Source organism: Coccinella septempunctata, chromosome 9, assembly GCF_907165205.1.
Source record: "Coccinella septempunctata chromosome 9, icCocSept1.1, whole genome shotgun sequence".
Taxonomy (NCBI): domain Eukaryota; kingdom Metazoa; phylum Arthropoda; class Insecta; order Coleoptera; family Coccinellidae; genus Coccinella; species Coccinella septempunctata.
The window spans coordinates 20,533,302-20,552,714 of NC_058197.1; the positions used below are offsets into that span (position 1 = coordinate 20,533,302).

The 19,413-nt window shown below is 40.1% G+C and overlaps 4 protein-coding genes across 5 annotated transcripts; 2 read left to right on the forward strand and 2 right to left on the reverse strand.

The window, feature by feature from the left end:
• Nucleotides 1-47: 47 nt before the first annotated feature.
• On the reverse strand, nucleotides 48-4,526 carry LOC123320576. Of its 2 annotated transcripts, XM_044907934.1 has the most exons (6): nucleotides 4,415-4,511; nucleotides 3,688-4,137; nucleotides 2,492-3,638; nucleotides 2,104-2,430; nucleotides 1,851-2,050; nucleotides 48-1,526 (listed from the first exon to the last, which is right to left on the reverse strand). In XM_044907934.1, the coding sequence occupies exons 2-6, from the start codon at nucleotides 3,978-3,980 to the stop codon at nucleotides 50-52; spliced, it is 3,444 nt and encodes a 1,147-aa protein (XP_044763869.1). In that variant the 5' UTR covers nucleotides 3,981-4,137; nucleotides 4,415-4,511; the 3' UTR covers nucleotides 48-49. The 2 variants fall into 2 exon arrangements, with proteins under 2 accessions (XP_044763869.1, XP_044763868.1); XM_044907933.1 differs by having other exon boundaries at nucleotides 3,688-4,526.
• Nucleotides 4,527-4,624: 98 nt separating this feature from the next.
• On the reverse strand, nucleotides 4,625-5,483 carry LOC123319735 (MKI67 FHA domain-interacting nucleolar phosphoprotein-like). The gene is made up of 3 exons (XM_044906639.1): nucleotides 5,318-5,483; nucleotides 4,980-5,256; nucleotides 4,625-4,917 (listed from the first exon to the last, which is right to left on the reverse strand). Exons 1-3 carry the CDS (start codon nucleotides 5,405-5,407, stop codon nucleotides 4,688-4,690), a joined length of 597 nt encoding a protein of 198 aa, XP_044762574.1. The 5' UTR covers nucleotides 5,408-5,483; the 3' UTR covers nucleotides 4,625-4,687.
• Nucleotides 5,484-5,631: 148 nt separating this feature from the next.
• LOC123319734 (SET domain-containing protein 4) lies at nucleotides 5,632-7,092 on the forward strand. Its single transcript, XM_044906638.1, has 2 exons — nucleotides 5,632-6,398; nucleotides 6,451-7,092. Exons 1-2 carry the CDS (start codon nucleotides 5,749-5,751, stop codon nucleotides 7,088-7,090), a joined length of 1,290 nt encoding a protein of 429 aa, XP_044762573.1. The 5' UTR covers nucleotides 5,632-5,748; the 3' UTR covers nucleotides 7,091-7,092.
• Nucleotides 7,093-7,520: 428 nt separating this feature from the next.
• Nucleotides 7,521-19,364, forward strand: LOC123319733 (protein son of sevenless). The gene is made up of 18 exons (XM_044906636.1): nucleotides 7,521-7,882; nucleotides 8,004-8,123; nucleotides 8,176-8,319; nucleotides 8,377-8,541; nucleotides 9,187-9,365; nucleotides 9,979-10,139; nucleotides 10,197-10,502; nucleotides 10,564-11,041; nucleotides 12,186-12,608; nucleotides 12,730-12,886; nucleotides 13,925-14,185; nucleotides 14,243-14,425; nucleotides 14,478-14,756; nucleotides 14,816-15,160; nucleotides 16,882-17,060; nucleotides 17,117-17,276; nucleotides 17,333-17,589; nucleotides 17,971-19,364. The coding sequence occupies exons 1-18, from the start codon at nucleotides 7,784-7,786 to the stop codon at nucleotides 18,125-18,127; spliced, it is 4,053 nt and encodes a 1,350-aa protein (XP_044762571.1). The 5' UTR covers nucleotides 7,521-7,783; the 3' UTR covers nucleotides 18,128-19,364.
• The last annotated feature ends 49 nt before the right edge of the window (nucleotides 19,365-19,413 follow it).

Here is a 19,413-nt window from a genome sequence, read left to right on the forward strand (position 1 = left end):
TTGTGACAAAACCTAATGGCAAAGGGGACGTGGTAAAAAAAAATTTCTTTCAGAATTTCGACATCATTTTATTTACAACATCCTTGTGTATTTGCAAACTGTGATATGTGTCCGTATAAAAAGTGGGGAACTTCGCTTTAGCTTCGAATTTTTCCATCAATCTCAGGGCGTCCTTCCAAAATTTGTGGACGACGTTATTGTCTTGAAAAAAATCGAATAGAAACTGGTACGTTAGCAAATTATAGACACAATTATCCTCGTTAACCGATTTTTTACACAACTTCGTCAAAAATTCGTAAAAATCCGGCTCATCGCAGTCGGTCAACACTATATACAATAAGAATTTTAAGAACAAATACTTATCTAAAAATTCTATATTCTTATATACAAAAATCGATATTATCGGAAGAAATTTCAACTCGAAATTATCTATTTCACCGAATTGTGTAAGTTTAACAAACGATTTTTTACACAAGGAAGCTTTATTATCGCAGTTTTTCCTCGATAAAATCATCTGGATCACAGCAGCTTTATAGAAATTCATTTCTTCCATATCATCCGGAATACCGACATCTAATTTTATTTCATCAACGTATTCCTTGAGCCTCAAAACCGACTCTAAGAGAACCCTATACAGCCTTCTATCCTTCCCGATCCTCGGGCTCAACATCTCACTTGTAACCCTAACGGAAACTTTCTGAATCAGGTCGAAATCCCTGGATTCGACCGCATGAGCGACGCACCGATCCAGGTAAAATTCCAAAAGGAAATTCAACCCCTCATTCTCACATAAAATATCGAAGAGTTTACAGAAATTCTTCGAGATCAAACCGTACGGAAAATTACGAATCAAGTTGTGAAATTTCCAACGTTTCAACGTCGCATCCGAACTCACAACATCGCGACAGTTTGTCGAATGTTGGTCCAGCACGAAAGTCCTGATATTTTGCAGATCTAAGTACTGGAGATCTTGGTGTTCCAAAAGGTCGTTCATCTTGTCGACGACGTTCACGATCGAAGCGTCGGCGTCGATCTTCATCGGTTTCAGGAAGAAATAATTATCGTTTATTCTCCTGACGAACTCCTTGAATAAAACGAGATGGTTCACTATCACATTGCTGGGTTTTTCGTGCAAATTGGCAGCGAGGAAATCGAACACTTTGTTCATATAGTGAGGATATTGGGTATCCACGCATAAATTCACGATAGAAAGAGGCACGAATTTTACTATGTAGTTTTCTTTGGATACCAATAACTGTTCCAGTAAAATCAAGAACTTGTCGATTTTTTTCCTAACTTCCTGGTTGGAATGATCGTAAACGACCACTTCGGAGGCCGACAAATACTGTAAGACTATTATGGCCCGATCGTCCAAAGATGGCGAAGATAGGACATCGTAAAATAGATCGGAAAGCGTAGGGAAGAGTATGCAGAACTCTTGGAAGGATCTCAGACGAATATTATCGGTCTGTTGGACACCAAAGATTCTAGTTATCACAGCATGGGTGAGCTGTATCACTGCGTTCCTGAAAAAAATGTGTTTTTTGCTTATTTGAACTGGAAAAAATTTATAGGATCATAGACTTATAATACAATAATAATTTATAAGTCTATGGTACGGATGTGGTAGCAACCATAGATTATAGCAATTACAGAGTAACTCTGTAACAATTACAGAACACTCCAGCAACTCTGTCATTGAACTCTATGACCATTGAGTTTAAAGGAATCTACTCTACCAACCATAGACAAACTAACTCTAGTTACAAAAGTTGGCAACAGGTGGAGCACTTTTGAAATGAAGAAAACTACTCAAGAAATGTCAAGTTTCGTCTATGATTTTTACTCACTTTACACACCAACTGTCAGAGAGAAAAGAGCCCAAACTCAACTTTATAGCCTCCTCCAAATAACCTGCTGTATAATTATGAAAATTTGGTTCGACCATCATCATTTCCAAACACTCCAAAAGGACGGTGTGGACTGTAGGATCCAGGTTATGCTGCCTCAATTTCCACGTCATTTTCATCACAGCCTCCACGACGAATTCCTAAAAACGAAAGCGAATTCGACATTTCCCTTGGTAGATTCCGATCTACTCACTCTTTGCTTCGCTCCCGATCCCTTGCAAACTGCGTGGAGGAGAGACCTAAGCCTCGGGTGTTTCCTCATTCTACTCTTCTGTAAATGGTTCAAATTCGCTGGAGAAACAATGGCGTTCAACAGTTCTTTGTAGAATTTATACAAGGCTTTTTGGGATTTACTGTTGAAGGTTGCCATCATTTCCGAGATGACTGGGACCAAATTTAAGACTTCAGTGACCAATTTCCTCATATTGCTCCTTTCTATCAAAATCACCAGTTTCTTCAGAATCGTCTCGCTGTGAGTTTTGAGGGTTGACGGGGAGAGATGCAAGACGTCTAATATTTTCTGCAAGATTAAATTATATGAAGAAATTGGTATTTCTTCGACGCAAGTCCTTCAAACTTACACAGAAAAGATGCTCCAGAACCTTCTTGGTTTTGGGGGTTAAACCCTCATGTCTGTTTCCTTCCACCGTACCAACCATGAAATCCAGCATGCTCGTCACCGTGGACGATTGACACTCATCGGTTATTCCCATCTGGTTAGCGACAATGAGTACGCTCAATATTTTGAGAATGTCGAATATCTCGGTGGTTGTATCATTGCAAATTTTTACATTCAATAAGGTTATAATAATCTGGTGTTCGATCATATTGAACGATAGGAGAAGCTGCGTCTTATCTCTCTCTTTAGCTGTTTTATGCAGGCTCAACTTTTGGCAGTTGATGTATTTCTCCAGGTTATGCAACGAAACGTGGTCTAAACCTTGTTCAGTCATTGTTGGATTCAAATCTACGATTTCAAAGTTGTCGAAAGCGTTTTTCAATAGCCACATGGTCGTTTCGTCAGACGTGGCCCCTTCATTGAATATCTTCACCAGTTCATCAGTTATAAATCTATTTTTTTCCGTGAAGAGATCAAGGATACCATTTTCTTGTAGTTGTAAAAGATATCTGTTTTCTCCAGACCCATAATGATATTTCTTCGGTACTTCATACTTCATTTTTAAATCTTGACACGGCAACTTCATACAAGTGAAAATTTTACATAGTTTCAGGGAAAAATCAAGGTTTTTCTCCCGACAGGAAAAACTATTGATGATGAAATCCCTTAATTCTCCTATGAAATCGTTATAATTCATATTTTGCGAACTTTTTTGAATGTTTATATGTTCAGAAATGAAGATATGGGCTATGAACTGGAAAATATTTTTTTCCACAACGCAATTCTGAACTTTACTTCCCAAGATGTAATCCTTAAATATATCCAAAAACTGGGGGGTAACCTCCTCATTCAGCGACGGGAAAGTGCATAGAATTTCAAAGGCCCTATCGTTTGTCTCATAATTCTCCATGAATCCAATGAAATCTTCATAATATGCACCCTCAGATAAATCTTTGATTGAAACATGTCTCTTTCGCCTCAGTTCAAATAATATTTCCACCAATAATTCCTGAGGAATATTTTGATCCCTTAAATATAGGTAGAGATCTGCTTTATACTCTTGTACCGAAAAAGGTATCCAATATTTCAAGAAACTCTGGTGAAATTCCCTGAAATTATAACTATCATTATCCCATTTGACTTCAAAATTCAATTTACCTTGAATCGCCATGCTTCTGGAAAGATTCAGACCAAAAGGGCCAAATGTAAGTTTTAAAGTCATTCATATTGTATCTAGATATAACAGCCCTATAAAGAATACCGGCAGATTTATTATACACATTGAAATGAAAATATTTGTGTATAAACTCCATGTACTCTTGGAGATTCGAATGAATACTATGTGTTTTTATTTGTTCCAACTGGATTTTAGTTTCATCATAATTCGTTAGAATTCCCATGTTTCTCAATGGATTGAAAATTTTCAGCCCATTCCCCGTCTTCAATTCCATTTTATGGATAACAGAAACTGCTGAATTTTTCAGAGTGGCCAATGGTGATGCATAGCATACTTCATACAAAGCGTTCAATAATAAAGTATGGATCTCGCCAGTCCAATCCAATTTTTTCAGAACAAACTGGTCTAATACTTTGAGAAGATAGAGAGATCTGAAATCCAGATAATCGATGGTGCTCAGTAGATCCTTTACGATCACATGAACCAAAGATTTAATTGGAAAATTTTTGTCTTTAAATTTTAAATGCCTCAAAGATGACAGCAGAATAATTTTGAAATTTCTGGGCAATTTCACACCGGTATTATCCCGATTCGAATTGTTATAAGGACATGTTATCCTTAGATAAATATATACATATTTTTCGTCACTTTTTGAAACTTTGGATAGATGTTGATATAGTTCCAAAGCCTTCTGCTCGATATCATTACCATGATAATCTCTTATGGAGAGAATCTTCAAAAAATTTGAGTCGAGTTTACTTCTGGAAATTTCCATTTCACCTTAAATTGTAATTATTTGTACTTTGTTTACTATTATAAACATAAACAAAGCATTCCTAAAAATTAAGGTTAGACCATAGAGTAGACTGACGAATAAAAAATTCGTTATTTTTATGATGGGATGACAGAAAACAAGTATTAGAAAAAATTGCCAATTTTTATTCCTTCCTTTACATATGTACATTCAATATTAACGTTTGACTAATCTAAAGGTTGAATTTCACACTCTATTCCCCTCTTCTTCAATTTCTCCAATTTACTTTTCAATCTGGAGATTACGAGTGTTTTCTTCCTCAAAATGGCGCTATCATCAAGCCTCTTGTTCTTGGACAACACATGCCTCTCCCGTCTGAATTTACCAGGTAACAATTTTTTTGGAACAAATGAATTGAAAAGGAATGGTGGTCTCTTTTCGTAAGGTATAAATAGAGCTGAAATAATTCACATGATTCAATGAAAAGAGAACATAAACAATCATGTTAAATCAACCTACCCACTACACGCTTCTTGAACATCAAATAATTGTTCATTGTTTCTGCTGCAATATTGGCCACTTCTGGGGTGGAGAACTCAATGAAACCATAACCTTTACTCTTTCCTGATATTTTTGATCGGCAAACTTTAACATTAGTGACACGGCCAAACTGGGAAAAGTATTCCTTCATCTCTTCTTCATAAAATCCATGGGGAATGTGACCGACATAAATTAAACCTCTAGTTGAAGCAAGAGCTTCTACATTTCTTCTCCGTCGTGAAATTCTAGTTCCTTCCTAAAATTTATGAATTTTATGAACAGTTGAACACTATGGAAATGGCCTTAAAATAGCTTACCTTGTTATTTTTTATGACTGATCGTTTTTTCTTGTCATCATTAACATTCAAGGAAAGAAAAGCATCCTTTGATTTCGTTATTTTACCCATTTTGTAATATTTACTTTAAGTTTCGTACAAAGTGTACACACACGTGTACTCAGAAAGGAGGGACAATCGCATAACCTGAAAACTGACAGAACTCTACATTGATCCATAGAAATTTTTGACATGACCACCGATATCGACTATCTTCTTCATTTTGACAATTTCAGACCACAGAAATGATAAAAACACGCCACAGAAGTAGACCTAAAAAACAGTAGATCCAAAGTCAAGGTCAAACAAAAAGTCTAACCTAAAAATTGTAATACAGATTTTTGTAGTGAAAAAATTCGTATTTTGGGCCAATATTGAAGAATGTTTAGCTAGCTTTTTATAGCAAATATTTAATGGGACGCACGCAGCGTATTAGGAACAGAAATAAGACAAAATGTTCGGATTCTGCCAAAATAGTTGAAAATATTTCGTTAATGAAATGGATGGGAACATTCAACTGGAAAAATACATCAAAAATCTTCTGCAAAGAATTTGAAGCAACTGGAAGAGGTGTTACATCGAGCAAGGACTTGTGTAGTAACGAAAGTTTGATTGCAGTGCCTTTTCAACTTCTTATAACTTATTCAACATTGAGCGCCTCTGAAGATTTTATGAGTATTTTTGAGCATGATGTTAAACTTGGCATACAAGATATTTTAGCTGCATTTCTTGTCTTAGAAAAACACAAGAAAAATCAATCCTACTGGAGATATTACTTAGAATCTTTGCCGATTGTCACACCAATATTACCCTGGTTTTCATCTTCTGAAGAAATCGAATATTTTCCAAAAGAATTGAGAGAACTAAGCTTCAAATGTAAGAACAATTTCAAAGAAAGCTTTGAGAGAATAAGAAGATCTGTACATGTGCATTTAGAATGCAAGTGTTGTAAGGAAAAAATTATAGATATTCTTAGTTTGGAGTCCTATAAATGGGGCTATGTCATGGTAAACACCAGAGGTGTATATGTTGACCCTGAAGTGATAAGAAAATTTTCCAAATTGTAAGTTTCAATTATTAATTCATGGAAAAATTCATTTCCAATGTTTTTTTAGGGACATTCTTTTTGATGAACCTCGAATAGCTATGTTTCCTATGATGGACATGTTTAATCATTCAGATATTGCAGAAAATATGATAGAATTCACAGAAAATTCCCAGGGATTATTTTATCAACTTTCTACATTGACTAACCATAAAAAGTATGATCAAATATTTATATCATATGGAAGACATGACAATACTGAACTTTTTACTGAATATGGATTTTATCTACCAAATAATAGCAATGACAAAATTAGGTTCAAACCAAGCGAGATCCTAAAATGTTTAAATTTGAGACTGAATAATTTTCAGTATAATTTTTTAAGAAAAAACGAGTTTTTAGAGACTGAAGAACTTTTCATCAATATGATAGGGCCCTCCTTCAAATTAAAAGGATTTTTGTATGTAGCTCTGAATGAAAACACAAGAAATTACAGTGGCAATATTTTTTCTGAAGTTTACGATGAATCTTTCAAGGAAGACTTGCCAAACTATTTGTTGAAACTGTTAGATGTGAAGATCGAAGAGTATAAAACTGATTATTGGAAGTTCAGGAATAAATTCAGGATAAATGAGTCGGTCTGCCAATTTTTACAGAGCACTGTGAAATTTGTTGAAAGTGTAAGAAAGGAAATTAATAGTTTTATATGATACTTTTGTTGATTATTTCCCTAACATATTTCCATCCTCTACTTCTCACACGGTTTCTCATTTCGAGTTTGCAAGATGACAAGATGTTAAAATTATGAGGTTAACTAAAGTTCAAGGCCATTTTTTTTCTATGGACGTGGTCCCTGATAGATGAGATTTTAGGCTTTTAGATCATTTCAAACTTGAACATTTCTGTTCAATATTCATAATTTGCATCCGCCAATCTTTTTTAAATTGTTGCACTTTCCGAAGGTTACGCGAATTATCTGAAAGAGAATTATCGATCAAAATTTTGACGCATGATCCAAATATTTTTCCAACAATCATAAACACGTAGACGCATGCGCCGAATCAACGACTCAATTAAAAAGAAATAGATTGATACGCCATTGCAGATTAGAAAGAATAAAAATAAAATTGGTACGTCCATCTAATCAAGAAATCGTCAAATAAAACAATATGGCGTTTATCGGCGATTGTCAACTCTTAAAATTTTGGTGATCGGTTTTCTTGATTGTGGTTCTTGTGATTGTTGTTGAGAAAAAATTAATTTCTCAGAAGAAATGGTCGAATAAGTGGAAGAAATTGAAACGGATATGTAGTTTTAGGTTACTTTATGTTCGATAATGAACAATGACGGTTATATGTATTCTTTAAGGTGTTTTTGTGTTTTTCGTTAATTTATTTTTTCAAATGATGAATGCAGTGAATGTGCCAGACCACATATATGATTTCAATAACGAAGAAAATCTGGCCAAATGGAAAGGAGTGTTAACTACCGCTTTAAAAAAGGTTAATATTGCAAAAGGCATGAACTTCACACACAATAATTGAATTATCAAGTAGTTCTTGAATCTGAAAGTGCTACAACTTGATATTAGCCTCGAAGTTGATCTAATGTGCTTCATTGTAGGTCTTGGAGACTGTACATCCATCCTTGGAGGCTCAAGAAGACGCCTTGGAATATGTAGAAAACTTATGTTTACGGCTGTTGGCTATGCTTTGTGCAAAACCTAGTCCACATACAGTACAGGTTTGTTCTCGAAATCATATTGATGTGGATAAACTCAACAAATTGTTTTTAGGACGTGGAGTATAGAGTTCAAAGTACTTTTCCAACGCCGATAGATAAATGGGCCTTAAAAGAAGCTCAGGAGGCTGTGGATCGTGGTAAAAAGAAGTCTGCTTTGTTATTACCAGTAGACAAGATCCACAGTTTATTACAGAAGGTATTGTAGAATTTAGTTGGCCTAATCATATATGTTACATAAAAACTTTTTTTTTAGGAATTACTTTTGTATAAGGTTGACCTAACTGTATCTTTGTTCCTGGTAGCTGTCTTGGAGTATATTTCAGCAGATATTCTAAAATTAGCAGGAAATTATGTGAAACACATCAAGCAGGTCGAAATCACTTATCAAGATGTTCAGATTTCGATGAATGCCGATAAGGTATGTGTCAAGAAGTTTTTTCGTCTTGAGTCGATTCAAATTTTGTTGAAGTGCGAGAAACGTAGGAGATTTTTGGATAGATCTGGATTTTAAATCAAACTGCGATAGTTTCATAGTTAATGTCCGAGTGCTATGTTTATTTATTTGCTTTGAAGTGGACACATTTGTGAGAGGATCACACCATTTATTAAAAATTTTCGTTAGATTTTTTTTATTCATTGATTGCTTTCATTATGTTATTAACTTGCTTTTGCTTTTCACGCTGCCATCAAAAAATTAAGCCTGCAGCAATGGTAGGTAGATTGGGTGTACATTTGTGGCGCATGTATTTGTAGATGTCTGTATTTTCAAGCGAGAATATCTTTTTTACCTTGTCTTGAAATCAGACGCATCTATTTTCTGTGCTTTTCTATTCTTTTCATATTGGTTTCGCCCATTTTAGTTGCAAGAAGCTGGCCTGTTTTTCCATTCCTCTCTTCTGTCTACATTCGTTACTCTCTAGATTGATTTGCGAAATTTCCTACTTGTAGTTCATGATCTTCATTTTTGATATTGAGAAATTCTTTCGTGAGAGTGAAGTTTTAATTGATAATGCGAATTGAACTATGGAGGTTCACCGTACGATGAGTGATTTATCTGTTGAAGGCTTTAATGGACATGTTCTACCAAGATGAAGGAAATGGAGCAGGAATTCCTTCGGAACCTCAGGTGTTGGTTACTGCAGCGCCCAGGACCAGTCTTACCTACGAGGAGGTGGTCAGAGAACTTATTGCATCGGAAAAGGCTTACATGAGGGAGCTTCACATGCTCATCAAAGTTTTCAGGTGGGTAAATTTGTTGAGTTGTTTTCCTACGTACCACTGGGGGCTGTCAAATTATCCTCAAATTGTTTGTCGGAAAGAGATCTTGAAAATTCTGGGAATTTCTGTGGAAAGTAGTCGACCTGTTGTAAGAAAGCCAAAGAATTGGAACTTCGATTGGTAGCTGAACGATATTTCTAAAGCCACTATATCTCCAATGAATTCAAGAGCCTGAAATCGGGATAAGTTAAAAAATGTCTTCATATTTGTTGTAAGGAATTTTTGGTGTACTTTTACTTTTAGCATAAGTCGACGAGTGTCTCTGCCGACCAAAGTTTTCCATTTGTTTCAACGAATAACGGAATTATTTCAAAAAAATTAACGAAAATGGATAATTTTCGAAACTTCGAAAGTCATCGGACGAACCATAGAATTGACGGTGCTCGGCAAACTTCACGTTACACGACTAACGCCGATGATAACCGAAAGGATAGGCATAGGCGTAACATTCGGCTGGGTATTTACGATTGGAATTGATCAATGACGTGTCGTTTTCGAATCTTTCAAGGTTTTTTTCGATTCTAACGTATTTTTTCGAGGGAATGAGACATGTTATCAGCCACTTATTTCTTTTTAGGGAGGAACTTATAAAGTTAGGATCGGATCAAAGAGAGATCGATTGTATATTTTCAAACATCATGGATTTGTACGAACTGACCTATACGTTGTCCGGAAGTTTGGAAGACGTTATAGAAATGGCCCAGGACCAGATGCCTTACATCGGCAGTTGTTTCGAAGGTATGAGCATCGATTACTCTTCTTCGCATCGATATAATTAAAAAATCATCATTGCAGAGCTGGCGGAAGCTGAGGAGTTCCAAGTCTATTCGAAATACGCCAAAGACGTGACTTCGACAAGGTGTAGGGAGACGTTGAACAACCTGCTCTCCAAGCCGGAAATCGAGAGTTCCCTCATATCTGCCGGTCAAGGCATGAGGCTGGCCCTCAAATACTACCTTCCGGCCCTCCTCATGGGCCCCATAAGACACTGCTTCTCCTACATGGAGTACATCAGGATACTGAAGGAGCTGTCTTCCGCCGAAGACAAGGAATCTCTGGAGCAGGTCGAGGTTATGTTGAAACCTCTGCAGATGGAGCTAAGTAAGTCCTGATGCTTTATTCCCGATCGTTAATTGTGTAATTGATGTTTTTTTTCCCTCAGGTAGATGCGTGCCTTCTTCAGCCTTGCCTAGGACCTCGACCCCCCTCCTGCAGATCAGGGCGCGTCGCCAGGCGGCCCTGGAGAAGATCCAGGAGCTGGAGAAGATAGTCGAGAACTGGGACTCGAAGGACATCGGCCAGTGCTGCAACGAGTTCGTCCGCGAGGACGTCCTGCTCAAGGTGAGCTCGGGCAAGAGGCTCACCGACCGCAGGGTGTTCCTGTTCGACGGTCTGATGATCCTCTGCAAGCCGAACACGAGGAGACAGAGCTCCATCCACCACATGAACCATCCGGAGTGTCGGCTCAAGGAGCGGTTCTTCATCAGGAAGGTGGAGATCATCGACCATCAGGACACGGACGAGCTGAAGAACTCGTTCGAGATCTGTCCCAGGCAGCAGCAGACGCCCGTGCTGCTGTGCACGAAGAGCGCCGACGAGAAGAACTCCTGGATGGCCGATCTGGTCATGTTGAACAACAGGTAGGTGGCATCGTCTTTCGGGATCTCCAGATTCAGGTTTATTCGTACTGAGGCCAAGAAATTACTCTCTGGTCCATTGGATCTACCCACTCCTGTCCGGGATCGGTTCTAACCTCACTTTTGTCTAACTGACGTGGATTTTACGTTCGGTAAACGTCAAAAATCTCAATTTCCCTCGTTTTTTTGGCGTGACGCAGCGGTTTGGATAAATAGGGCTATTTTCGAACCACCTAAATCACCAGATTTTCCCCCTACGAAAACCTGTAGTAAAATCTGCTTTATGATATGCCTTTAGAACTATCTATGGCTATAATACAATATTTATGTTTAGTTCCGACGAAAAAATCCGAAAAAAACCATTAAAATCGAAAAAAATCTTGACAGATGCGAAAACGACACGTCATTGATCATTTTCAATCGTGAATGCCCATCCGAATGTTACGCTCATGTCTTTGCCGTCGTTCCCGAGCTATCTTCGCGTCCTTTCGGTTATCATCGGCGTTACTCGTATAACGTGAAGTTAGCCAAACCTCGTAAATTCTATGGTTCCTTCGGATGACTTGTGAAGTTTCGAATATTCTCCATTTTCGTTGAATTTTTTCAATATTTCTGTTTATCATTAATCGAAAAGGATAAATTAAATCGGCAAAGATGCTCGTCGATTTGCGACACATGCTAAAAGTGAAACTTTACTTTGTACCGTTGAATATTCCGTACGACAAATATAAAGACGCTACTTCTTAGGATATTTCTTCTCTTCATTGCAGATCGAGAAGTGGCTTTCGAAATTTTGTTCCGCTGAAGATTGAAAGCTCAATTCTTTTACTTTATAACTACTTCGACAACGTTTCTCGTGGACTTTTTTTCACTTACCTAGAGACTCTTAGAATTTCCAACATATCTTTCCGAAAAATATATTGACAGCCTTCGATAGTTTCGTCACATGACCCTATTTGTTAATTATCTTAAGTTCTGTTCGTTTTGAAGGATTCAAAGGTCAGACTTTCTGTGTTTCAATTGCACTATAACCAAATTATCCACTTTGACATTCGAAAAGTTGACATTTGACATTGACACAAAACGTCAACTGTCAATATTCCAAGACCTACTTGACGATGCACTCGAATTAATCCTCTCGTTACAGATCCATGTTGGAGAGGATCCTGGACAGCATCTTGTCCGACATCGAGCGAAAGCACCCTCTGAAACTCCCCTCCCCGCAGCTGTACAAGTTCGCGGAGCCGGATTCCAAGGACAACATCATCCTGGAGCAGAGGGAGAACGGGGGCGTTCCCCTGATAAAGGGCGCCACCCTGTACAAGCTGGTGGAGAGACTGACGTACCACATCTACGCCGACCCGAAGTTCGTGCGCACCTTCCTGACCACCTACCGCAGCTTCTGCTCCCCCAACGAGCTCCTGGACCTGCTCATCGAGAGATTCAGCATCCCCGATCCGTCCCTCGTCTACGAACTGGACTGCTGCGACACCGAGAAGATGCAGAAGTGCAATCAGCGGGAGGACTGGAAGAAGTACCGGAAGGAGTATTGCCAACCCGTTCAATTCAGGTATGGAATCGAAATAGTCGCGTGTTTCGGTATTATTAGGACATCTTCAGGTGGATGAATGGGATTTAGTCCTCGGGACATCATTTTTCTTAGCGAGTTTAACGTTTAATTTGGATTTTAGGGTTTTGAATGTGCTTCGACACTGGGTGGACCATCATTTTTACGATTTTGAGAGGGAACCGGAACTCCTGTCGAAACTGGAGAAGTTTCTTGACTCGGTGAATGGGAAGAGCATGAGGAAATGGGTCGATAGTGTCTTGAAAATAGTACAAAGGAAGGTTAGTTGTTTTTATCCACTTGGTTGTTTTTTTCATTTATTTTTTGCTTTGAAAGTTTTAATGTCGCTTTTTTTCGTTGTTATTATTCTTCAGGTATCAGGGATATTTTGAAAATTCGATTGGGTCTTAAAAAAAAAATGCATGAATTTATTGATCACACTTCAAAATTGCTGTAGTTTATTTTATATGTTGTTTTTTTCTCATTACGTTAAATGGTGTTTTTATACCTACCTGCAATACAATTTCTGGATAATTTCATTGAATGGCCCTCAAAAGCTTCAGATCTAACACTATTAGACTTTTTCTTGTAAAGTTGTTTGGAGAATGCTGTCAATAGACAGAACTTACCTCAGTAGATCTTCGCTAACGAATACCAGTGTAAAATAGAAAAATTGAGTCATTTTCGTGAACATTGTTGGATTAATCTCAATCTGATATGCCTAAGATTCGTAATAACATTCTTAAACCGATGATTCTGCCAAATGCACGAATTTATTATAAAAATATTGTGAAATAGGGAATACTCCTTCTGACAAAAATGATGTATTCTTTATGAAATATCTTTGAAACATCACAAGTACTTAAAAATGAAGAAAAAAATGGGTATTCAAGATTTAAAGCGTTTCGTTCCAATTGCACAAGTTGGCAACGTCGACTGAAATATGCGTTGATAATAAAGGACAACAAATACGCTATCTTGACGAGATAGACAAAGATGGCTATCTATGAAGTCTGCGACGAACGAGGAAGGTCGTGAAATTTTATGGGATTTTTATGGCCGGTTGCTGTTGAGGCTCGCCAGTGAGTACGCGCCTTTTGATGGCTGTGGATCAACAGCTGTTATTTTATTAACAAGCCATTGTTCTTATCTTCTTCTAGTAGACGCTGTTGCCAAATCGTAAACTAGAAACGAAGCGATTTAAATTTTTTTCGAAAGTTTATTTTTCTTTTCATAAACTAAAAAGTTTATGAAGAGATGCAAAATCCTCCCAAAATAAATTTCAATCGATATCTTTTATTTTTCTTGTTGACTCTCAGGTGGAAAACGACACCCAGCGTCACATAAAATTCGCTTTCGCCGAAAATCCTCCACCCATCGAGTGGCACATACCCTGCGGAGAGGAGGACTACGGCATCCTCACCCTGCACCCGGTGGAGATAGCCAGACAGCTCACAATCCTCGAGTTCGACCTCTACCGCAACATCAAACCCTCGGAATTGGTGGGTTCGGTCTGGACTAAAAAGGACAAGGAGAAGACCAGTCCGAACCTGCTGAAGATGATCAAGCACACCACCAACGTGAGTTACCCCTCGATTTTGTCCAAGTTTCGGTCTTAAACCTTCGTTTTTTTACAGTTCACGATATGGCTGGAGAAGAATATAGTGGAAGCGGAGAATTTCGAGGAGAGGGTGGCCATCTACAACAGGATCATCGAGATCATGATCGCTCTGAACGAGATCAATAATTTTAACGGGGTTTTAGCGGTGGTCTCGGCCACGGCCTCTGCTTCGATACACAGGTTGAAACTGACGTATCAGGTGAGAGGTGAGAGTTTCCCACCAGGGACGTATCTGAGGTTAGATTTTTCAGGCGCTAAGTCAACAGAAGCAGAAGGCGTTGGAGGAGTGTAGGTCGGACGATCACTTCAAGAAGTACCAGGAGAAGTTGCGTAGCATCAATCCGCCCTGCGTCCCCTTCCTCGGCATGTATCTGACCAACATCCTTCACATCGAGGAGGGAAACCCCGACTTCTTACCCAACACCCAACTGGTCAACTTCTTCAAACGGAGAAAAGTGGCGGAGATCACGGGGGAGATACAACAGTATCAGAATCAACCTTACATCTACACCGTCGAACCCAAGATCAGGGTGAGTACCCTTACAAAACCACTTCAAAGGTGGATCTACTTTTAACCTCATTTTTTCAGCATTTCCTGGAGAACCTGTGTCCGTTCGGCGACATGTCCGAGAACGAGATCAACAACTACCTGTACAACAAGTCGATCGAGATCGAGCCGAGGGGCTGCAAGCAGATACCCAAGTTCCCGAGGAAGTGGCCGCATCTGAACCTGAAGAGTCCGGGTATCAAGTCGAAGACGTCGTCGGTCAGGCAACTGATAAACAGCACGAGCACCCTCGGCTCGTCGACCCTTAGTTCGGCCAGCATATCGAGCGTGAGCACCATCAGCGGCTCGGCCAAGGGCAACAACAGCGAGGAGCCGAAGAGCGAGGATTCCTCCAGGTCCGACAACGATTTCAGCGTGTTTGCTTCGGTAAGTATTTTTTTTGATGAATAATCCCTTCATAGGTGAAGAGAAAAAGAGCGTATGGGCCCGAGATCGATGTTCCGGTTGACAAGTGACGCGTGATAACCTCAAACGTCAACGAGACCATAGAATTATCGTGACAGGAACGTCAAAACGGAAACGTTTTGAATACAATCGAAAAGTAAACGTCGAACGTTGCTTTATCTTTTCTACAGGGTGCGACAGTTTCGAAGGACTATAAAAGATGGTGAAAAAATGGAGGGGAACTGTTTCATTCATTCGAATCGGTAGTAAATACGGTTTTTTTACTCGAATTTCGAGAAAGATGTCGTTAAGATGGCGGTAGTCGATTTGGGAGGTTTTCGACAGCTTCTCGACATATAGGGAGCCTTATGTCCCGGATTTCTTCGGTCGTTGGCTGCTTGAGTTGAAGCAGGGTGCGTGGACGATGTTTGAAGTCCTTGTCTTTAAAGAAGCCCCACCTCGGTGAGACCTGTATCGAAACAACTCGTGAAATTCTAGTTGTGTGGGCTGTAGCCCCATCCTGCTGAAATCAAATATGTTCTTCAGCCAGTTTCATTCAATTCAGGCTGTAGGAACGTTTCCAACATGGACCCAAGATGTTCTGGTTGACAAGTGACGTTTGATAACCTCAAACGTCAACGAGACCATAGAATTATCGTGACAGGAACGTCAAAACTTGTTTCCATGGAAACGTTTTGAATACAATCGAAAGTTTACGAGGGAGACATCGAACGTTGCTCTGTCTACAGAGTGCGACAGTTTCGAAGGGCTATAAAAGATGGTGAAAAAATGGAGGGAAACTGTTTCTTTTATTCGAAACGGTAGGAAATATGGTTTTTCTACTCGATGTCGTTGAGATGGTGGTAGTCGATTTCGGAGGTTTTCGACAGCTTCTGGACATATAGAGTGTGTTATGGACCGGATTTCTTCGGTCGTTGGCTGCTTGAGTTGAAGCAGGTTGAGTGGACGATGTTTGAAGTCCTTGTCTTCAAGTTGGACCCCCTCGGTGAGACCTGTCTCGAAACAACTCGTGAAATCCGAGCTGTGTGGGCTGTAGCCCCATCCTGCTGAGACCAGATGCATTCTTCAGCCAGTTTCTTTCGATTCAGACTGTAGGAAGGTTTCCAACAGGGCCTGTCGCTCTCTTGGCGAGCCCAAATTTCGATTGTGGTTTCGGAAGGGAGAGAAACGTCTACAGGGAGGTCGAAAACGTCTGAGTCGCGTATTTTTAGTCCAAATCATGGCGCGGACCCTAAGGTAGCCCATCAGATCCCACCTGCCCCCAGGAAACGACCCATTGAAACTCCACACCCTGTATATATCGTCTGGGTCAACAATTTGGGGTGTTACGTGCGCGGGTATCATTGAAACATTCGACGAAGATGAAAAGATAGTTTATTTTGCGGAGAACTGTGTTGATTACAGATGGTAACTTGCCAAATTGATACTAAATCTCTCTCTGGTGATTCTGGCTTGTTATATCTGCTCAGTGGGTCCATAGACCTGCGCCAGACAAGGTTTCTCATCCCTTTATCTAACTGAAGGGTAAAGTTATTCTCCGATGGTTTCAGACCAGATCTTTTGGGGCCTAGAGGACGTTGAGGGTCAAATCTACGAATGAACATTGTTACAAAATTCAGATATCTTTCTTCTGAGTCATGGAGTGACAAACACGATGTCTCATTGCTTTTTTCACCTGTTAGGTACAGCTGGGAAGCACGGGACAGAACAGCCCCACCTTGTCCCCCGTCTCGCCCGCCGGACCTTCATCCTGGAGACCCGCGATGCACATGCGGAGTCCCAGCACGAGTTCCACGAGTACCATCGCGTCCATCAGGTGCGGATCGGTGTCTAGGAGCGAGGTTGTGAACGCCATACCACTGTAAGTTTTCGTAATCCGTCTTGTTTCGATTGATTTTTAATTGGTTATCTCCGCAGGGCCCCCAGATACTCGACATCGGTGGCTCCGAACAGTCCGGGTCCCAAGAGCCCCGTGTCTCCCACCTTCGATTCCATCAGCCCCAGACTGCCTTGCACCCCTCCCCCCATCCCGCCGAGGAGGAGGAGAGACAGTCCGGAAATCAGCTCGCCTCAGCAGGTAAGCTCGTCTTCACCCTTTAGGTCCCAAATGCAAATTCCTCCCTTTGTTCGTAGATGAAGCAGGCCCCCGACGCACCCATCCTCCCGCCTAGGGAGTCCTCGCCGCCTCCCCTGCCCCCCAGGAGGGAGACGGGTCTCTCGCCCTCCGCCTTCAGCCACTCCCACCAGGCCTCTCTACCCAGCTCGCTGACGATGGGAATGGGCACCATGCCCCGACTGCACCCCACGCACACCTCCCAACTGCACATAAGGAGGCACTCCTCCCAGCCCCAACAACCCTCCAGGCCGGTCCTGATGAACGGAGGAACGCCGTGAGTAATTTTTTTTCAAGAGTGTGTCGATTTTGTTGATTTTTGCGTATAAAAAACCCTTGAACCCTCGGTCCGTTCCGTTAACCTTTCTCGTTGTTCATTTGGTTACCAATTTCCCTCCAAACAAGGTAAGAAAGACTTATTTCCTTATTTTTCCTTAATATCCTTTATTATTTCCCTCCAAACCAGGTAAGAAAGACTTTTTCCTTATTTTTCCTTAATATCCTTTATTATTTTCCTCTTTTCATACCTTTTTCTTAAATTTTTATTCAGAGCGAGTTTCGACAATCGTCTTTTCCAACGGTATACTTAATATACTGTTAAAATAACTCGCCCTGTATACTTAAAGCCCTCACAATCTGAGCATATTTCTGACCGTAGATCGTCGTCGATCCCGCCGCCCAGCATATCGCCCAGGTACGGCAGCGACTCCCCGACGGGGCAGGTGACGCCCAAGCTGCCGCCCAAGCCGGCCGTGAGGTCTGCGGAGTACGCCTCCGGCACCAGGTTCCAGTACCCGAGCACCACGACCACCTGACGAAGGGCCGACAAGCCGGCCCGGAACCGCAAGAAGAAATGCTGAGCGCGCCCGGCCGGCCGGATCGAAGATCGGGCGTTTCTTCTTCCGCGCGACGGCGCCGTCGATGACGTTCGAGGTTATCGCGCGTCCTGACGTTCGGTTTTAGGTTATGTCCGATGTGAGGTCGATCGCGTCGGTTTTGATTCGATACGGGCGGGTTAACCTAAAAAATAAGATCGCGCATAGAATCGCCGGGAGGAAACGTCAACGTCAACGTCACTTTGACGTTTGCGACGAAATCAGGTAACTCTTCGGACTGTGGCCATTAGCTGATGCCTTCCACTCGCACTTTTGGTCTTCTTTCGTCAAAATCCGATCGAAATTTCGTCAGTTGGTGTCCACCATCGATAGATTTATCGAATACTAAAAAACCAAGTGCCACATAAATTATTTAAATAAAAAAAAATCTTCGCTTCTTCTTCGTTGATCTGGAAGTAGAGAAACCAAATGAACTGTTGTGCAATCTCCCCTCGTGGTGTTTTATCGGTACAAGAATTTCAATGCAATCTTATAAAAATCAATGTTTTACCTTCATATACAGGGCGGTTGGCGAAATGGTAACGTTTGGAGCGTGTTGCCCTGTATTTGCGAGGGGTTATGTCGATATTAATTGTGATTATTTGATGTATTTAAGATATATATATATATATACACACATATATATTGAATGGTGAATATTTTAATAAAGAAAAAGAATTCTCTAAATTGTAAATTGTGTAAAAAATATGTAAAATACTGTAAATGTATATTATAGTGGCCAGCAGAAATACCTACAGTATAATACGAGATTTTATATGTTGAAATTTTTTATCGAAGATATTAGAGGACGAGACAAGGAAGACTCGGATTTCCTTGTCGTGTCGAGGAAAAAGAATTGTTGAAAAAAAATTATATATATATATCTAGCTGTTATCGTGTCATTCCTCGTATGTTAATTGAAAATAGCGTTATATTTTAGTGTTTTCGGGAATCTTTCTTTACCGAGGATTGACCCTTTTTACGTTACAAAATGGACCTCTGTTTCTTTTAGATTTTGCGTTTTCAGTATTTTTTAAAATGAGAAAATGCTACGCGCGCCCTCTCGCGTAGTTTGAATTTTTCGATTCTTTTAAACTGTGATAGTAGCAATGGACCATAATTTGTAAAAATTGAACATGTTCAATATAAGTACAATAAATGTATTGATGTACAGAAATCTCTCTGATTTTTCGCCTCTTTTCTCCTCTTCGATTTCTCCCATTACT